Raw genomic sequence first — 12,601 nt, forward strand, 5'->3', positions numbered from 1 at the left:
TGCTGCTAGGGCTTTCTATTTCATCATATACCAAGTAATAATGTTAACCAAGTAGTAACATGTTAATCCAAATGACACCTCAACAATGAGTTACATTCCAGCACACAAACAACTTAACACGTCAGCAAATCAACTAATGTTTCTAACAGTTGGGACAAACGTGGTACATTTTATTAACGTAAAGGACCAATTTGAAACTTTTAAAAGGAAGAGGACCAAAATGGACCCAGAGGCATAGGTACGGGACCAAAAAGGGTATTAAGCCTAAAAAATAATGAGATAAAAAACTCATTTTGTCGCTCAAGGATTTTAGCAAAGACTTGTGTAGCGGTGAAGTTTTGAGACTAAAGCCATTGATTGACTTAGCTTAGACATTTTAGTAGTGTCGCCACCGCAATTTATTGTTTCTAAAGGAAATGGAAAAAAGAGCAAAAAAATTCCCACATAAATTTTAAAAATCAAAACTAGTAAACTTATCCGAGATCTTTGATTCGGGGGTTGGTTATGCAAGGGAAATATATTAGCACCCCTCACACTACAGTACTCCGTAAGAACCTCTTTGAAGATATATATATATATATATATATATATATATATATATATATATATCATTATATTGTTGTTCTTATTATAAAATGTTTCTGTGTTTTTTGTTTAAATAGAGTGGGAGGGTGAGAAAAGAAGATTTTAAAAGTCTGTTCGGCAAGACATAGCATCTTGTGCCTACATACTTTTTAAGTGCAATTAGGAAGTCAGGGCATTTGTAGTCCATTTTAAAAGAAAAATAAAAGAGCCAAGTGGCAAAATAATTTTGGGTGTTGATCTTTAACAATACTCAACGGGTTTTAAAATGTTAAGCTTTAACAATCCTTAACAAGTTTTAAAAGGTGTCAAGCTTTAACAATACAAGACAAAGGGTAATTAAAAAAGTGGAGGTTGAGCTTTCACAATACAAAACCAAGGTTGAGTTTGAAAAGGTTGAACTTTAACAATACAAAATCATTTTTAAAACAAGGAGAAAGTGCTAAGCTTTAACAATACTAAGCACAAAGTAAAAGAGGAGGAAAAGAGAGTGGGTACCTTGACAATTTTAGTCAATACCATTCTTATTCCTTTGGATTTTAGGCAACATATTAAGTAATCATTCACGATGAATATCTCAAGTGATGTGTGTGATATAACATGTGTATCATGGATATAATCAAGGGTGAGTTTAAGATAAACAAGATATCAATATATAAACTTAAGTGTAAAGTGATATAGATAAAAGGATGACATACCTCAAGATCATTTCATGTATGAATGAATATGATGTGATGATGGATGAATGTCTCATGGATGTGGGGTTAGTTCAACAATGTATATACAAAGATAATAACATAACAAAAACATAAATGTACAAGACTGTAAATCAACAAGTATATGTACAAGGAGATCATAGCAACAAGTTATATTAAAATGGTATAGCAATTAAGATAAAAAGATCAAGGAGATCATGGATTATGGTTTTAATTATGTTCATTAACCTAATCATTTTTATTCACAAAGTTTTAAATAAATCCCTAGGTGAATCAACTAAGGGAATATGGTATGAACTTCATAAGAATCTATGGTTAACCCTAAAATTATCACACTAGTTTGTTCAAGACATTTGGTGAAGAAATCATTCAAAAATATGTGATTAAAAGGCCTTTTAAAAGGGCATAAAAACATCAATTTTGATTTAATTAAAACTTGATTAAATAAATAATATTTTTGGGGTTAAAAAATATATATTCAAAAAACATGTCACTTAAATGAGGAGTGTACATAAAATCAAGTAAAAATAAGTTTGTTTGCTATTTCAAACAATTAATCAAAGTTGTGAAGAAAAATGATAAAAAAAATAGTGATAAATATAAGGTTTTGTTACCAAAGGGGTTTGAACCCAGGCCCTCGTGGTTAAAGCTTAAAACCTTAGCCACTAAGCCAAGCACTATTGACAATTATAAGACCCATTCAGATAATAATATGATAAATAAATTTGAGAAATCATAAAAGAAAATAAAATAGCACAAAGTGGCAAAGAAGGGAATCGAACGCGCGCCCTTGGCAAGGTGAAAAACTTAAAGGCAAGCGCGCAACCACTGGGTTGGTGATACATCCAAAAATTAAAACACAAACAAATAAATATAATATAAACGAAGTTCATAAAATTAGAAGATGAACTTTATCTTCTTCCTCAAGAACAACAAATTCTGAAAAACACATCTTCATAAAAACTCAACCATTTTCAAAAATGTAAACATGAAACTTGTACTACTTTTTGTCACAATTTTAGAAATGTATCAAACATTAATTTATTTTAACTGTGGCTCTTTAATTTTCCAAAAAACCTCAAGAACCCTAATTTTTTAAAATCAAATTAAATGACATATAGCAAGTATAAATGACAACCAGTTGATGACTTTTAATCCTCACATTGTAACTAACATAATAGAATCGAGCTTTGCTAAAAAATATACACAAATGACAAAGTTCAAGTTTAAAAAGCTTACATATACAGATAGAGATCGAAGTGTGTTTTAATGGACTTCTAAAAATGCTTTGTTAGTCTGGACAACTTCCTTAGACCTTGGTGAAGCTAACTGGATACTTAGAACACCTTGAAGTTATTTGAATTGCTCTACTTGATTCCTCTTGCAAGTGGCAAAAAGTGAAAATGGAGGATGGTGTAGGAGATGTTAGATACCCGATGCTAAGATTTTGATAGCTTCTATGAGGTATATGGAAGGTGTTTGGATGCTTGTTTGACACATAAAAAATTTGGAACTTAAAAACTCTAAGTTTATGCAAAGTGACAATTTTGAAGTTTCAAGTGGATGAGTTATTTTGAGAATTTTTTTGTGTTTGAAACAAGAGGCGAGGGCCTCTATTTATAGGCAAGATTTGTGATTTGGGGAGGGGGAATCAGACCATTTGGGTGATTCAAACAAAAATTATGTGACTTTGCTTCTTAATGAAGAAATGAGAAAGTTATGGTCTTAATGATACTTGCAATGCTTTAATCAAGACTTAAGGTGATTCTTCTGCACATTGGGGTGTTGCTTGTTGACTTTGGATTACTTTTGGTGAATACCAAACAAGTTAGAGGCTCAATGCAAGAGTTCACTTTACAAGAATGGAAGTGTGATCTTTATGCTTGAAATGGAATGAATCATTGGTTACTGATCAAATCTCTTGGGCAATGCTTCATTATCTTGTGTAAACTTCTGATTAATGATAGATTTGTAGGTTTAGAGGCCTGCAAAGCAAGATCATAGGGTATGGTATGAAGATTGGATCATAAGGTTTCCAAAAGAATGACCTAAAATTCAAGAATAGAGGTCCATCTTCATCTCTTCAAATCTCCTAGCTCACAATTGCTATGGAGGAGTTCTAGTACTTTTTTTGAAAGCCCTAACATCCTCTACAACTTTCATATTTGGTGTTACTTCAAATTCGCAAGAAATCTTGATGAGAAGTGGCCTCAAAGATGCTTACTTTTGAAGAATAAATCTGCCTCTTTGCAAAAATTCCAAGTGTTGAAAAAGTCAACAACTTTGAAACTTCATAACTTAAAAACCATTTTTTTGTGGAAAAATATTCAAATTTACAAAGTTGTAGATTTTGACTTTTTCTTTAAATGAGACTTTGGAGCACAAAATTTGGCCAAGTGTTGAAGAAGCTATGATCATTCAAAGTTTAGTGAAAAACATGTATTTCTTCATGAAAAAGTCAAAATCCTAATTGTTATTTTTTTATTCTTGATTGATTTTCTTGATTTTTTTTATCAAATTACTTCAATAATCATATATTCATGATTTTGATCTTCAAAAGTCCATGGTTGACCAAATTCCTAAAAAGTCAAAGATGATCCTGAACAATTGAATTTTTCCAGATGAATTGCAGTGTCAATTGAATCAAGCTCTTCCAAGCAAATGGATGTTACGAATGGATTATAATGAGGCATTTGAAGATCCTTGAATCAAGATTTGAGCCATGGAATCATGCTTTGACCAAAAGTCAACTTCCCAAAGAATTAGGTCAAAAACCCTAATTGTGTATCAGATGAACCTTGAAAGTTGTTGACCTTGATTTGAACCACATTTGGACTTGGATATTGACGAGGGGGATAACTTGAGCACATGAGAATTCTTGAGCTTCTTTGTGAGCCTCAAAACTCTAATTTGTCTGAGCCTTTAGATTAATCACCTATCTTGTGAAACAAGCAACAAGCAAGCACTATATTTTTGTATATTTTTTGTTAGCAAATGATGCATGGATGATTATGTATATTGATAATGATGATGATGATGATTTTCAATATTCTTTTTCACTCATGATTTTCAGAAGAGTGGTGATATAAACATCTAATAAATTTGCTCATGTGATAATTTTGCAGACATTTTTACAAAACCACTCTCAAATAAAACTTTTAACCAATTAGTATAAAATATTTATCTTTATCGTCGAAGAAATAATTGTTTTATTGAAGGGGAGAAATAGTGCATCTTAAAAAGTTAAAAGAATATTGGATTCTTTCTCTTTCAGTATATATATTTTTTGTAGAGATGGAGTGATTTAGGATCGATTTTGATCCAAAATCACCCCTCTAAATCGTTCTTGTTTCTCTATTAGTTAAATAAGTGGTTTTCACATATATACTTAGTTTTTTTTTTTGTGATCTCGTCATTTTAGTGCGTCGTTGTTTGTTTTGATTTCTCGTCTTTGTGCGGTGTATTTTATTTTTCTGTCGTTGTGCGCAGTGTTCATTTTTTGCAGGTTGAAAGATGAGTTTCGATCTAGTGCAGATCCTATTTATGACTTTGGTGCCATTAACGCTACAGATCTGGAGGCATAAATATTTCAGACATTTCAATATAGTCATAGTTATATTCCTAAGCATATGCAATTTGCCGTTTTATGCTATTAACATGGATGCTGTGAGTTTGTTTGCAGATTCATCATTTTTATTTTTAGCGATTTTTAATTTGTATTGCAACAATGTACTCTATCGATTGGAATGAATGAATATTTTATTTAGTAAAAAAAATGTTTAATAATTTGTCTCATTGTCTCATAATATTCTCTTACTAGTTAATGTTGATTAATGCCTTTAATTGTGTATTTATCTTATGTTAATACTATTTTATAAAAGTTAAAAGTTACATAGGCAATGACAGTTTACTTTCTTTACATTTTAATAAATTTCTTTTTTTCCTTAAAATTAAATACTCTCTTTCTCACACATTGATCCTGAAACCCTAATGATCTGTAACAACAATGTTTCGCTATTTGTGTTCTTCCATTGTACATGGCCGACGATCTCTTCACGCTGCATCCAACCTCACACTCCCTTCTCCTACTAACTTCTTCCAAGGTAACACTTCCACCATTTCTTTGCTAAAAACCATACCTTTTTATCTATCCTTTCAATCATTAATTATAATGAATTTTAGTTGTTGTAGATAGAATGATTGGTTGGTTGTTTTGTGTATTTGAATTGAGTGTTCATGTAATTCTATGATTTTTATGTCAATCAATTTCATGAGGGGTTAGTTTTTTGGGTTGAACTAATTTAATTCTGATTTTTGTTTTCTTTTTGTCAAAAATATTGGTACAGTAATGGATTGGATTAGTTGCTTTGTGTATTTGGAAACATGCTTTGACATGTTGGGGTGTTTCTGAGTAAAATTAGTTTTATCTCTTTAGCGGATTCTAACTTGATTTGGAACTTTAGTCCCCAATTGTGATTTTTAATCTTAAATCTACTGTTCAACTCACTTTCACATTAATGTATTTAAAACATAAATCGTTTTACATTCAATCCCTTCTAACTAAAATTAATTTACAGAATGAATCCGTTGATGTGAGTTGAAAATCAGTTTATGCCACTGTATAATCAAACCGACTCTATCATTTTTAATTTATTTCATGTTATGCACACAATGTTACGGGAGTTCTTTTTCACGCTTTTGAAACTGCAGGATATGTTAGAGGATTTTCGAGCGCAAATTGGGGTTTAAGTGGACGGAATCAAAGTGAAAATGTAAATGCAAGTGCTCGTCCGGATTTTCTGCGTGATAGAGAGAATGTTAACCCCAGAAGTGAGAATAATGCTGAGATTGGTGGGAATTCCAGGCGTATGGACTTTGTCAGAGGAGCTATAGATGAAGATGAAAAGAGTATTATGGGAGGTTATCTATACAACCAGTATCATTATGAGCATGATGCTGATTTTGTTCATATAAAGATGTTGCGCAACAATACTTTCGTTACAGTGACCGATGCTAAAGGAAATGTAAAGCTCAGTGGCTCTGCTGGTTCCTTGAAAGACATGAAATCGGGACAAAAGCTTTCTAGGTATGCTGCTGAAGCAACAGCAGAAGTGGTTGGAAGAAGAGCTAGAGGTTTAGGGTTGAAATCTGTTGTCATGAAAGTAAACGGATTTACTCATTTTCGGAGGAAAAGGCAAGCGATATTGAGCTGGAGGGAAGGATTTACTGATTCTCGAGGGGATAAAAATCCGATTGTATACATTGAAGATACAACTCGTCGTCCCCATAATGGCTGCAGATTGCCAAAGAGTCGACGTATCTAGTTATTTTTGCTGTGATGGTTGAAGCTTTATTTGACTTGGATGAAGATTTGTTATATGCTGTTTATTTTCCTTCTGTTGAGCATATTTTTACCATGACTCTGTTTAATACATGTATGTTTGCATTTTGTACAATAACCAGAATTTTTGTAGCAGCATCTACTGAAAGGCTATGTAGTTTTAATTTGACGATATTTGGGGCTCAAATTTATCGCTTAGAAAACAAAGTTATGCCAAAGTTCTTATAAGCACAGATTAAGTGATATAAACTGTTGGTACAAAAAACTTAAATCACAACTACACGTTTCTTGGGTATTTTTTAGCTCAAGTTCGTGCAATGTCCCCAATTATACATTTCTTTTACATAGCTAAGCAATTTGCAACTGTATTGTTGTCTTGTTCTGTTTTTATAAACTTCCCATTTTTCTCTGTTTCAATTTTACCTTCTCCCAATTCTCTTCTCCATGCAAACTTCTGTCATTCTTTTTCTAAGATAGTACTTTCAAACTTGGATTTCCTTTCAAACTAGAGTGAAAAGTGAAATAAAGCACCAGAAGTTACATTACCAAAACTTCTTGGGTGTAAAACATAGACAGTAAAGCAGGACAAGACATTATCATTGAAAACCTCACACTTCAATATGTACAATTGAAGTGAATGAAATTAGCACTCTGATATTTAATCTACTTAGTTATATAATATACATGCATCCAACCCTCTTAAATTGTCAAAAAAATACATTATATCAAAAAGCTCCACGTCTTAAGAGGTTGATTGAGATAATCTTTTATACATATCCTCTGCAAGCCATGCTCAATTAATACTTTGGGATATTTTCAGTAACTTCATTCATTAAATAATTGAAAATAAAAACTTAATCTACTAGGTGTCAAGATTGTTTTCCTGCTTTATAATATGTTTCCTTTGAACACAAAGCATTTAAGCCCTTTGACTGTAATTACGTATTGTCAAGTGTTTTTAAGAACTTGAGTACGCCAACAAATTTAATAGGACAAATCGCATAAAATGAACATATAGTAGAAGAAATGTCATAACTTATAAGTAAAAATGAACAAAATTTAAATACAATCATCTGCATATTTGCAGATTTTACATCAATCAGAGAACAAACTCCAAGAGGGTCTAAGGAAAATTTGTTTGGACTTCTAAACCTGACAAGAAACATGTTGATAAATGGAAGTTTCCTTAACATCTTAAAAATTAAATGTAGCCTAATCGAGGAACCAACCACAAACTACAAACTTGATTTGATGCATTCCTAAAAATGCTTGTTTGACTTTCTATCTTCCATACGGATGATATCGACCAGCACCATATCCTCCTCTGCTTCCATAGAAGGAGGCTCCACTAGCTCCTCCTCCATATCCACCCCCAAGGCTGGCATCATAGCCACTTTGATACGCAGCAGAGCCGGAAGAACCACCTCCACTAGCAGCAGCACCCGCACTGGCACCACCATAAGCCCCATAACTTTCACCAGGTCCACCATACCCACTAAGATCGTAGCCTCTGCTAAAGCTTCCACCATAACGACCTGCATAGCCTAAGGAAGGATCGCCTCTGTAGGGCCCTCCCATTGCCCCTGCATATCCACCATAGCCAGCAAATTCACTTCCATAGCCACCATATGCACCTCCCCTACCACCATATACACTGCCTGACCTACTGTAACCACCCCCAACACCAAAGCCGCCACCAAATCCATCATAAGCATCTCCATACCCACCACTGCCGTATGAAGACCTTGAGTCATTGTATCGCTTGGATGATGGAGGCGGTGGGTTAGTCTTCTTTGGTTCAGCCTTCTTGATTTCCACCTACAAAGGAAAGATACACAGTTAATATATTGATGACAATTGTACCTAATAAAGAAATTAAACAACTGAAAAATTGAAAAAATTATGAAAAATGATAGAAAGAAATTACACATGCTGTAAAAAAACATTTGACTCCCAAGATACAAACCAACAATGATAAACAGTTAAATAAAATAAAAAAAAAAACTCTGCAAGGTTGATATCAGAATAATATACAAACAAAACCCACACCGGAAAAACACAAGTAGAAGGTGAATTTCTAATTCCAAAGAAGAAACATAATTGAACTTTATTCCCATCACTAGCTTCCTACAGTAGCTTTAGGATACTATACTATTCAATATAAAAGGAAAGCAAGGCTTGAGAAAAACAAGTGATGCCTACCAAGCACTAAGGTGCTGGACTCAAGTAAAACACACTAGTACCAAAAGCAGCAGTTGACACTACCATAAGGATGCAAATGATATAACAGATCTATGGAACTGGCATCTTTGTGTGAAGTACAATGCAACCAGCACATCTAAATGAATAGGAACGTCACGAATCAGTGTTATTTGATTCTAGATTACTAAAATTGATTATTGTCGAGGATGACTCACTAACGAATATTCTTTCGTAGTGATTCTCGTGAACAAGGGAGCCATTAAAGTACCTACATGCTTAAACTTTTGGAGGAGTTGGTTTTACACATGCCAAAAAATCCAAATGTGATTTTAATAAAAAAACAAGGAAGCTATCTACGACTGTTTTCTATTCCAAATGTGATTTTAATAAGACCTTTTGGCTAACACAATCTCAAAATTGAAACAAGCCCGCCATATTCTGAAGTCAATTACAGAAATCGTAGCCATTTACTAATCTGTATATACTATGACCTATTATATCAACTATGTGCAAATTAAAATAATGGAATGCAGTTACTCATTTTGAATAAAAGATTCCTTACCTGAGTGCCAGCAAACTCAATCTTGTTCCCCATAGATAGAAGATCATCAACAGCTTCCTCTGTGTCAAAGGTGACAAACCCAAAGCCACGAGAACGATTGGTAGAGTGGTCTCGCATTATTTGGTGATCTTTGACTTCTCCATAACGTGTGAAAAAGTCTCTAAATTCATCTGCACAAGTATATCTCTAAGTTAGACAAATATCAACCAAAGCATGTTTCCCTTCCCTGCAGCTATTTTATGATTAATAAGCTATTTTCTGAATCAACAACTTAAGTTTGGAATTAAAACAGAAGCTGAAAGTGATATTAACTGAGCTTTAAAGAGAGGTGAGGTCATAATGAAAAATAGTCAATATAGTTACACACCACCATGCAAACATTATGTATGACTAAAGGATTCATAAGAATGCTTACTATGTGAAGAAAATTAGAAAATTTAGTAAACTAAAAAAAATGAGAAACTATCAAGTAAACTAAAAATAATGAGCTGACTGAGAACAATATCAGAGAAAACCTCTGACATATCCTAAACATTAATCTCGCGTTTAGAAAACAAACTTAAATAGTTGTCAATGTATATAGGGTCCTCATATTTTGAAATTTGGTCTCTCGCGACATTGCTATGAGTCCGCCTAGGTACAAATTAGATGCTGCCTAAACAGATAGCCTACCTTCAGTCACATTTGAAGGAATACCACCTACAAAAATTTTCTTTGTCCTAAAATCCTTAGAGCCAACAGCTCCCCTTGGTATAGTCCGCTTAATCTCAACCTATATATAATCCCAAAACCATATAAGAAGCTAGGTATACATTATCTAAACACTAAAAACAAAACGCAAAATTCCTATACAAAATATTATAATAAAAACAATTCATACTTGTTTGCCATTGATGACATGAGGATCTTCAATGACTTTATCAACAACCAACGGGTCGGAATAAGTAATAAACCCAAAACCACGAGGCTGTCCAGTCTTCCTGTCCTTCATGATAACCGAATCGGTAATCTCACCATATTTACCGAAGTGCTTGATAAATTGAGCTGTAAAATAAATTAGATACAAAATTAATACAGTGTGCAATATCAAATTATAACTCTAGAGTATAAATTTAAACAAAGCAAGCACTAACCAATGGTTGTTTCTCTCGCTAAACCACCTATAAATATCTTTCTGCAAATCATAAACCAAATCTAAGAATATTAGCATCTTAACTAACAAAGCATGTAACAAAACATAAATTTTTCTGGAAAACCTAAAAAATTGAATCTTTCTAAACTGATTTCACGGAAAACGAATAGAATATGAAAAAAAAAATACAAAAAACATGGTTCCAATTCTTCAATTTCCTTCATAAACAAACATAATAGAGGAAAATTCTTAAATTATAACAAAAAAAGAAAAAGTTACCCAGGACTAGCACCATCGCCGGTAAGGGGTTGAGAGTTATGGTGTTGTTGTTCGTGTTCGTGTTCTTGTTCATCTCTGTGATTAAAGGTTCTACCAACGTCGTTAGATTCTCCTCCTCCAACCAAATGGTCTTTTCCGGGAGATTCCATGGATTCTGAAATCAAGTTTTAGGGATTGGATTTGGAAGAGAACGGAAGAGAAGAGAGAAAGTGAAACCCTAGATTAGAGATATATGAGAACTTTGTGTGTTTCTAAAACCCTTTTTCGATTTTCTGATTTTTATTTTGATTGTAATGTTATGTAACTTATATGTAACACAAACTTGGGCTTCTTATATTATATGGGCCTCACTTTTTATGATATCTTTTATATTATATTTATATATTTTTAATTGAGTTTAATGTAAAACAGTTTTACACTGTCATCCAATAGAAAACAAATACTTTGTCATGTCATTAAAATTTTTTAAAGATAAAAGTGTGATGAAATTGAATACATGGTTGTGATTGGTTGACAGTGTAAAACTATTTTACACCGTCAGTGCATCACCCCTTTTCTCTTTTTAATTATCTTTTAAGAATTATTGTAATTTTAGAATTAGAATCTTTTTTTAGATTATATTTTTTATTATATATGTTTATAAAGATTGTATTATATTTATTTCAGAATTTTTTTTTTAAAAATTAGGAAAATTTATGATTTTAGAGTATATATATATATATATATATATATATATATATATATATATATATATATATATATATATATATATATATATATATATATATATATATATATATATATATATATATATATATATATATAGGAGGGATATATTTACTCCAAGAGTAAGTGTAGAAGACTTACTCCAAATCTTAACCATTAATTTTCATTAATTTAACTATTATTCAATAGGACATGGTGGTTCCTCTGCTTCTCTTTCTCTCGTGTTTCCATCCTGCCATAATCCTCACCATTCATTTATTTTATTTATTTGTTTTTTATGAACATTGTTTTTCTATGTAAATTTACCAATCATTAGATTATAAAAAGGAGAGAAGGCTGAATTGAAAAAAATAGGAGAGGATCCATTCTCTATTCAATAAGAATTCATCTTTTAACCATGTCACATAATTAATTTAAAAATATTAAGGTGATTTGACATAATACTTGACGGTAATTTATTGATAGTGTATTGTTGATATAAATATTTTTATAACCAGGAAAACATTCGTGTATTGTTGATACAAATTATAAATGGGAAAAAAATGTATTGTTAATACAAATGCTTTTATAAACGAAAAAAAGTGTATCGTTGAAACAATTTTTCCTTACGCATGTAACAAAGAATAAATTATTTAGATTGAATAATAAATTTTATGTTGCATATTTTTAATGACATTTTTTTATGATATATCATTAAGCAAAATTTATTATATGTTTAGTTTATAATTTTATAAGTTTATGTAGATTAAAAATAAAAGTTAATATTAGAGAGATTGAAAACATATTTTATTTTTATTACATTTTAGAAACGTAAGGGCATAATTCATCATAATTCGTATGAACGCATCTGTATTCATACCAAAATCTATTTGAACTCACGTGTTATTGCAATTATTGTGCAATTAAAGAAAATAAAAATAAATATATTTTAAAAAATATATGAATCCGAACACGGACAAAACGTATTTATTTATGTTATTAATATTTAATTATATAATTAATATAATATTTTAAATAATATATTATTAGTTGATATTTATAAAACTAACTGATTGCATAAA

The 12,601-nt window shown here is 31.6% G+C and overlaps 2 protein-coding genes across 2 annotated transcripts; one reads left to right on the top strand and one right to left on the bottom strand.

The window, feature by feature from the left end:
* Window positions 1–5,237: 5,237 nt before the first annotated feature.
* On the top strand, window positions 5,238–6,811 carry LOC131652701 (small ribosomal subunit protein uS11m-like). The gene is made up of 2 exons (XM_058922645.1): window positions 5,238–5,401; window positions 6,009–6,811. The coding sequence occupies exons 1-2, from the start codon at window positions 5,305–5,307 to the stop codon at window positions 6,620–6,622; spliced, it is 711 nt and encodes a 236-aa protein (XP_058778628.1). The 5' UTR covers window positions 5,238–5,304; the 3' UTR covers window positions 6,623–6,811.
* An 830-nt stretch (window positions 6,812–7,641) lies between these two features.
* Window positions 7,642–11,111, bottom strand: LOC131652700 (heterogeneous nuclear ribonucleoprotein 1). The gene is made up of 6 exons (XM_058922644.1): window positions 10,815–11,111; window positions 10,537–10,577; window positions 10,284–10,447; window positions 10,076–10,175; window positions 9,404–9,573; window positions 7,642–8,457 (listed from the first exon to the last, which is right to left on the bottom strand). The coding sequence occupies exons 1-6, from the start codon at window positions 10,961–10,963 to the stop codon at window positions 7,921–7,923; spliced, it is 1,161 nt and encodes a 386-aa protein (XP_058778627.1). The 5' UTR covers window positions 10,964–11,111; the 3' UTR covers window positions 7,642–7,920.
* Window positions 11,112–12,601: the final 1,490 nt, after the last annotated feature.

Source organism: Vicia villosa, linkage group LG2, assembly GCF_029867415.1.
Source record: "Vicia villosa cultivar HV-30 ecotype Madison, WI linkage group LG2, Vvil1.0, whole genome shotgun sequence".
NCBI classification, from domain to species: Eukaryota; Viridiplantae; Streptophyta; class Magnoliopsida; order Fabales; family Fabaceae; genus Vicia; species Vicia villosa.

Coding starts and splice junctions, on each gene's coding strand:
- LOC131652700 (XM_058922644.1), bottom strand. CDS start 10,963: ATGGAATCTCCCGGAAAAGACCATTTGGTTGGAGGAGGAGAATCTAAC. Junction 10,578..10,814: donor GGCGATGGTGCTAGTCCTGG/GTAACTTTTTCT, acceptor TATGATTTGCAG/AAAGATATTTATAGGTGGTT. Junction 8,458..9,403: donor TTGAGTTTGCTGGCACTCAG/GTAAGGAATCTT, acceptor TTTCCTTTGTAG/GTGGAAATCAAGAAGGCTGA.
- LOC131652701 (XM_058922645.1), top strand. CDS start 5,305: ATGTTTCGCTATTTGTGTTCTTCCATTGTACATGGCCGACGATCTCTT. Junction 5,402..6,008: donor TCCTACTAACTTCTTCCAAG/GTAACACTTCCA, acceptor TTGAAACTGCAG/GATATGTTAGAGGATTTTCG.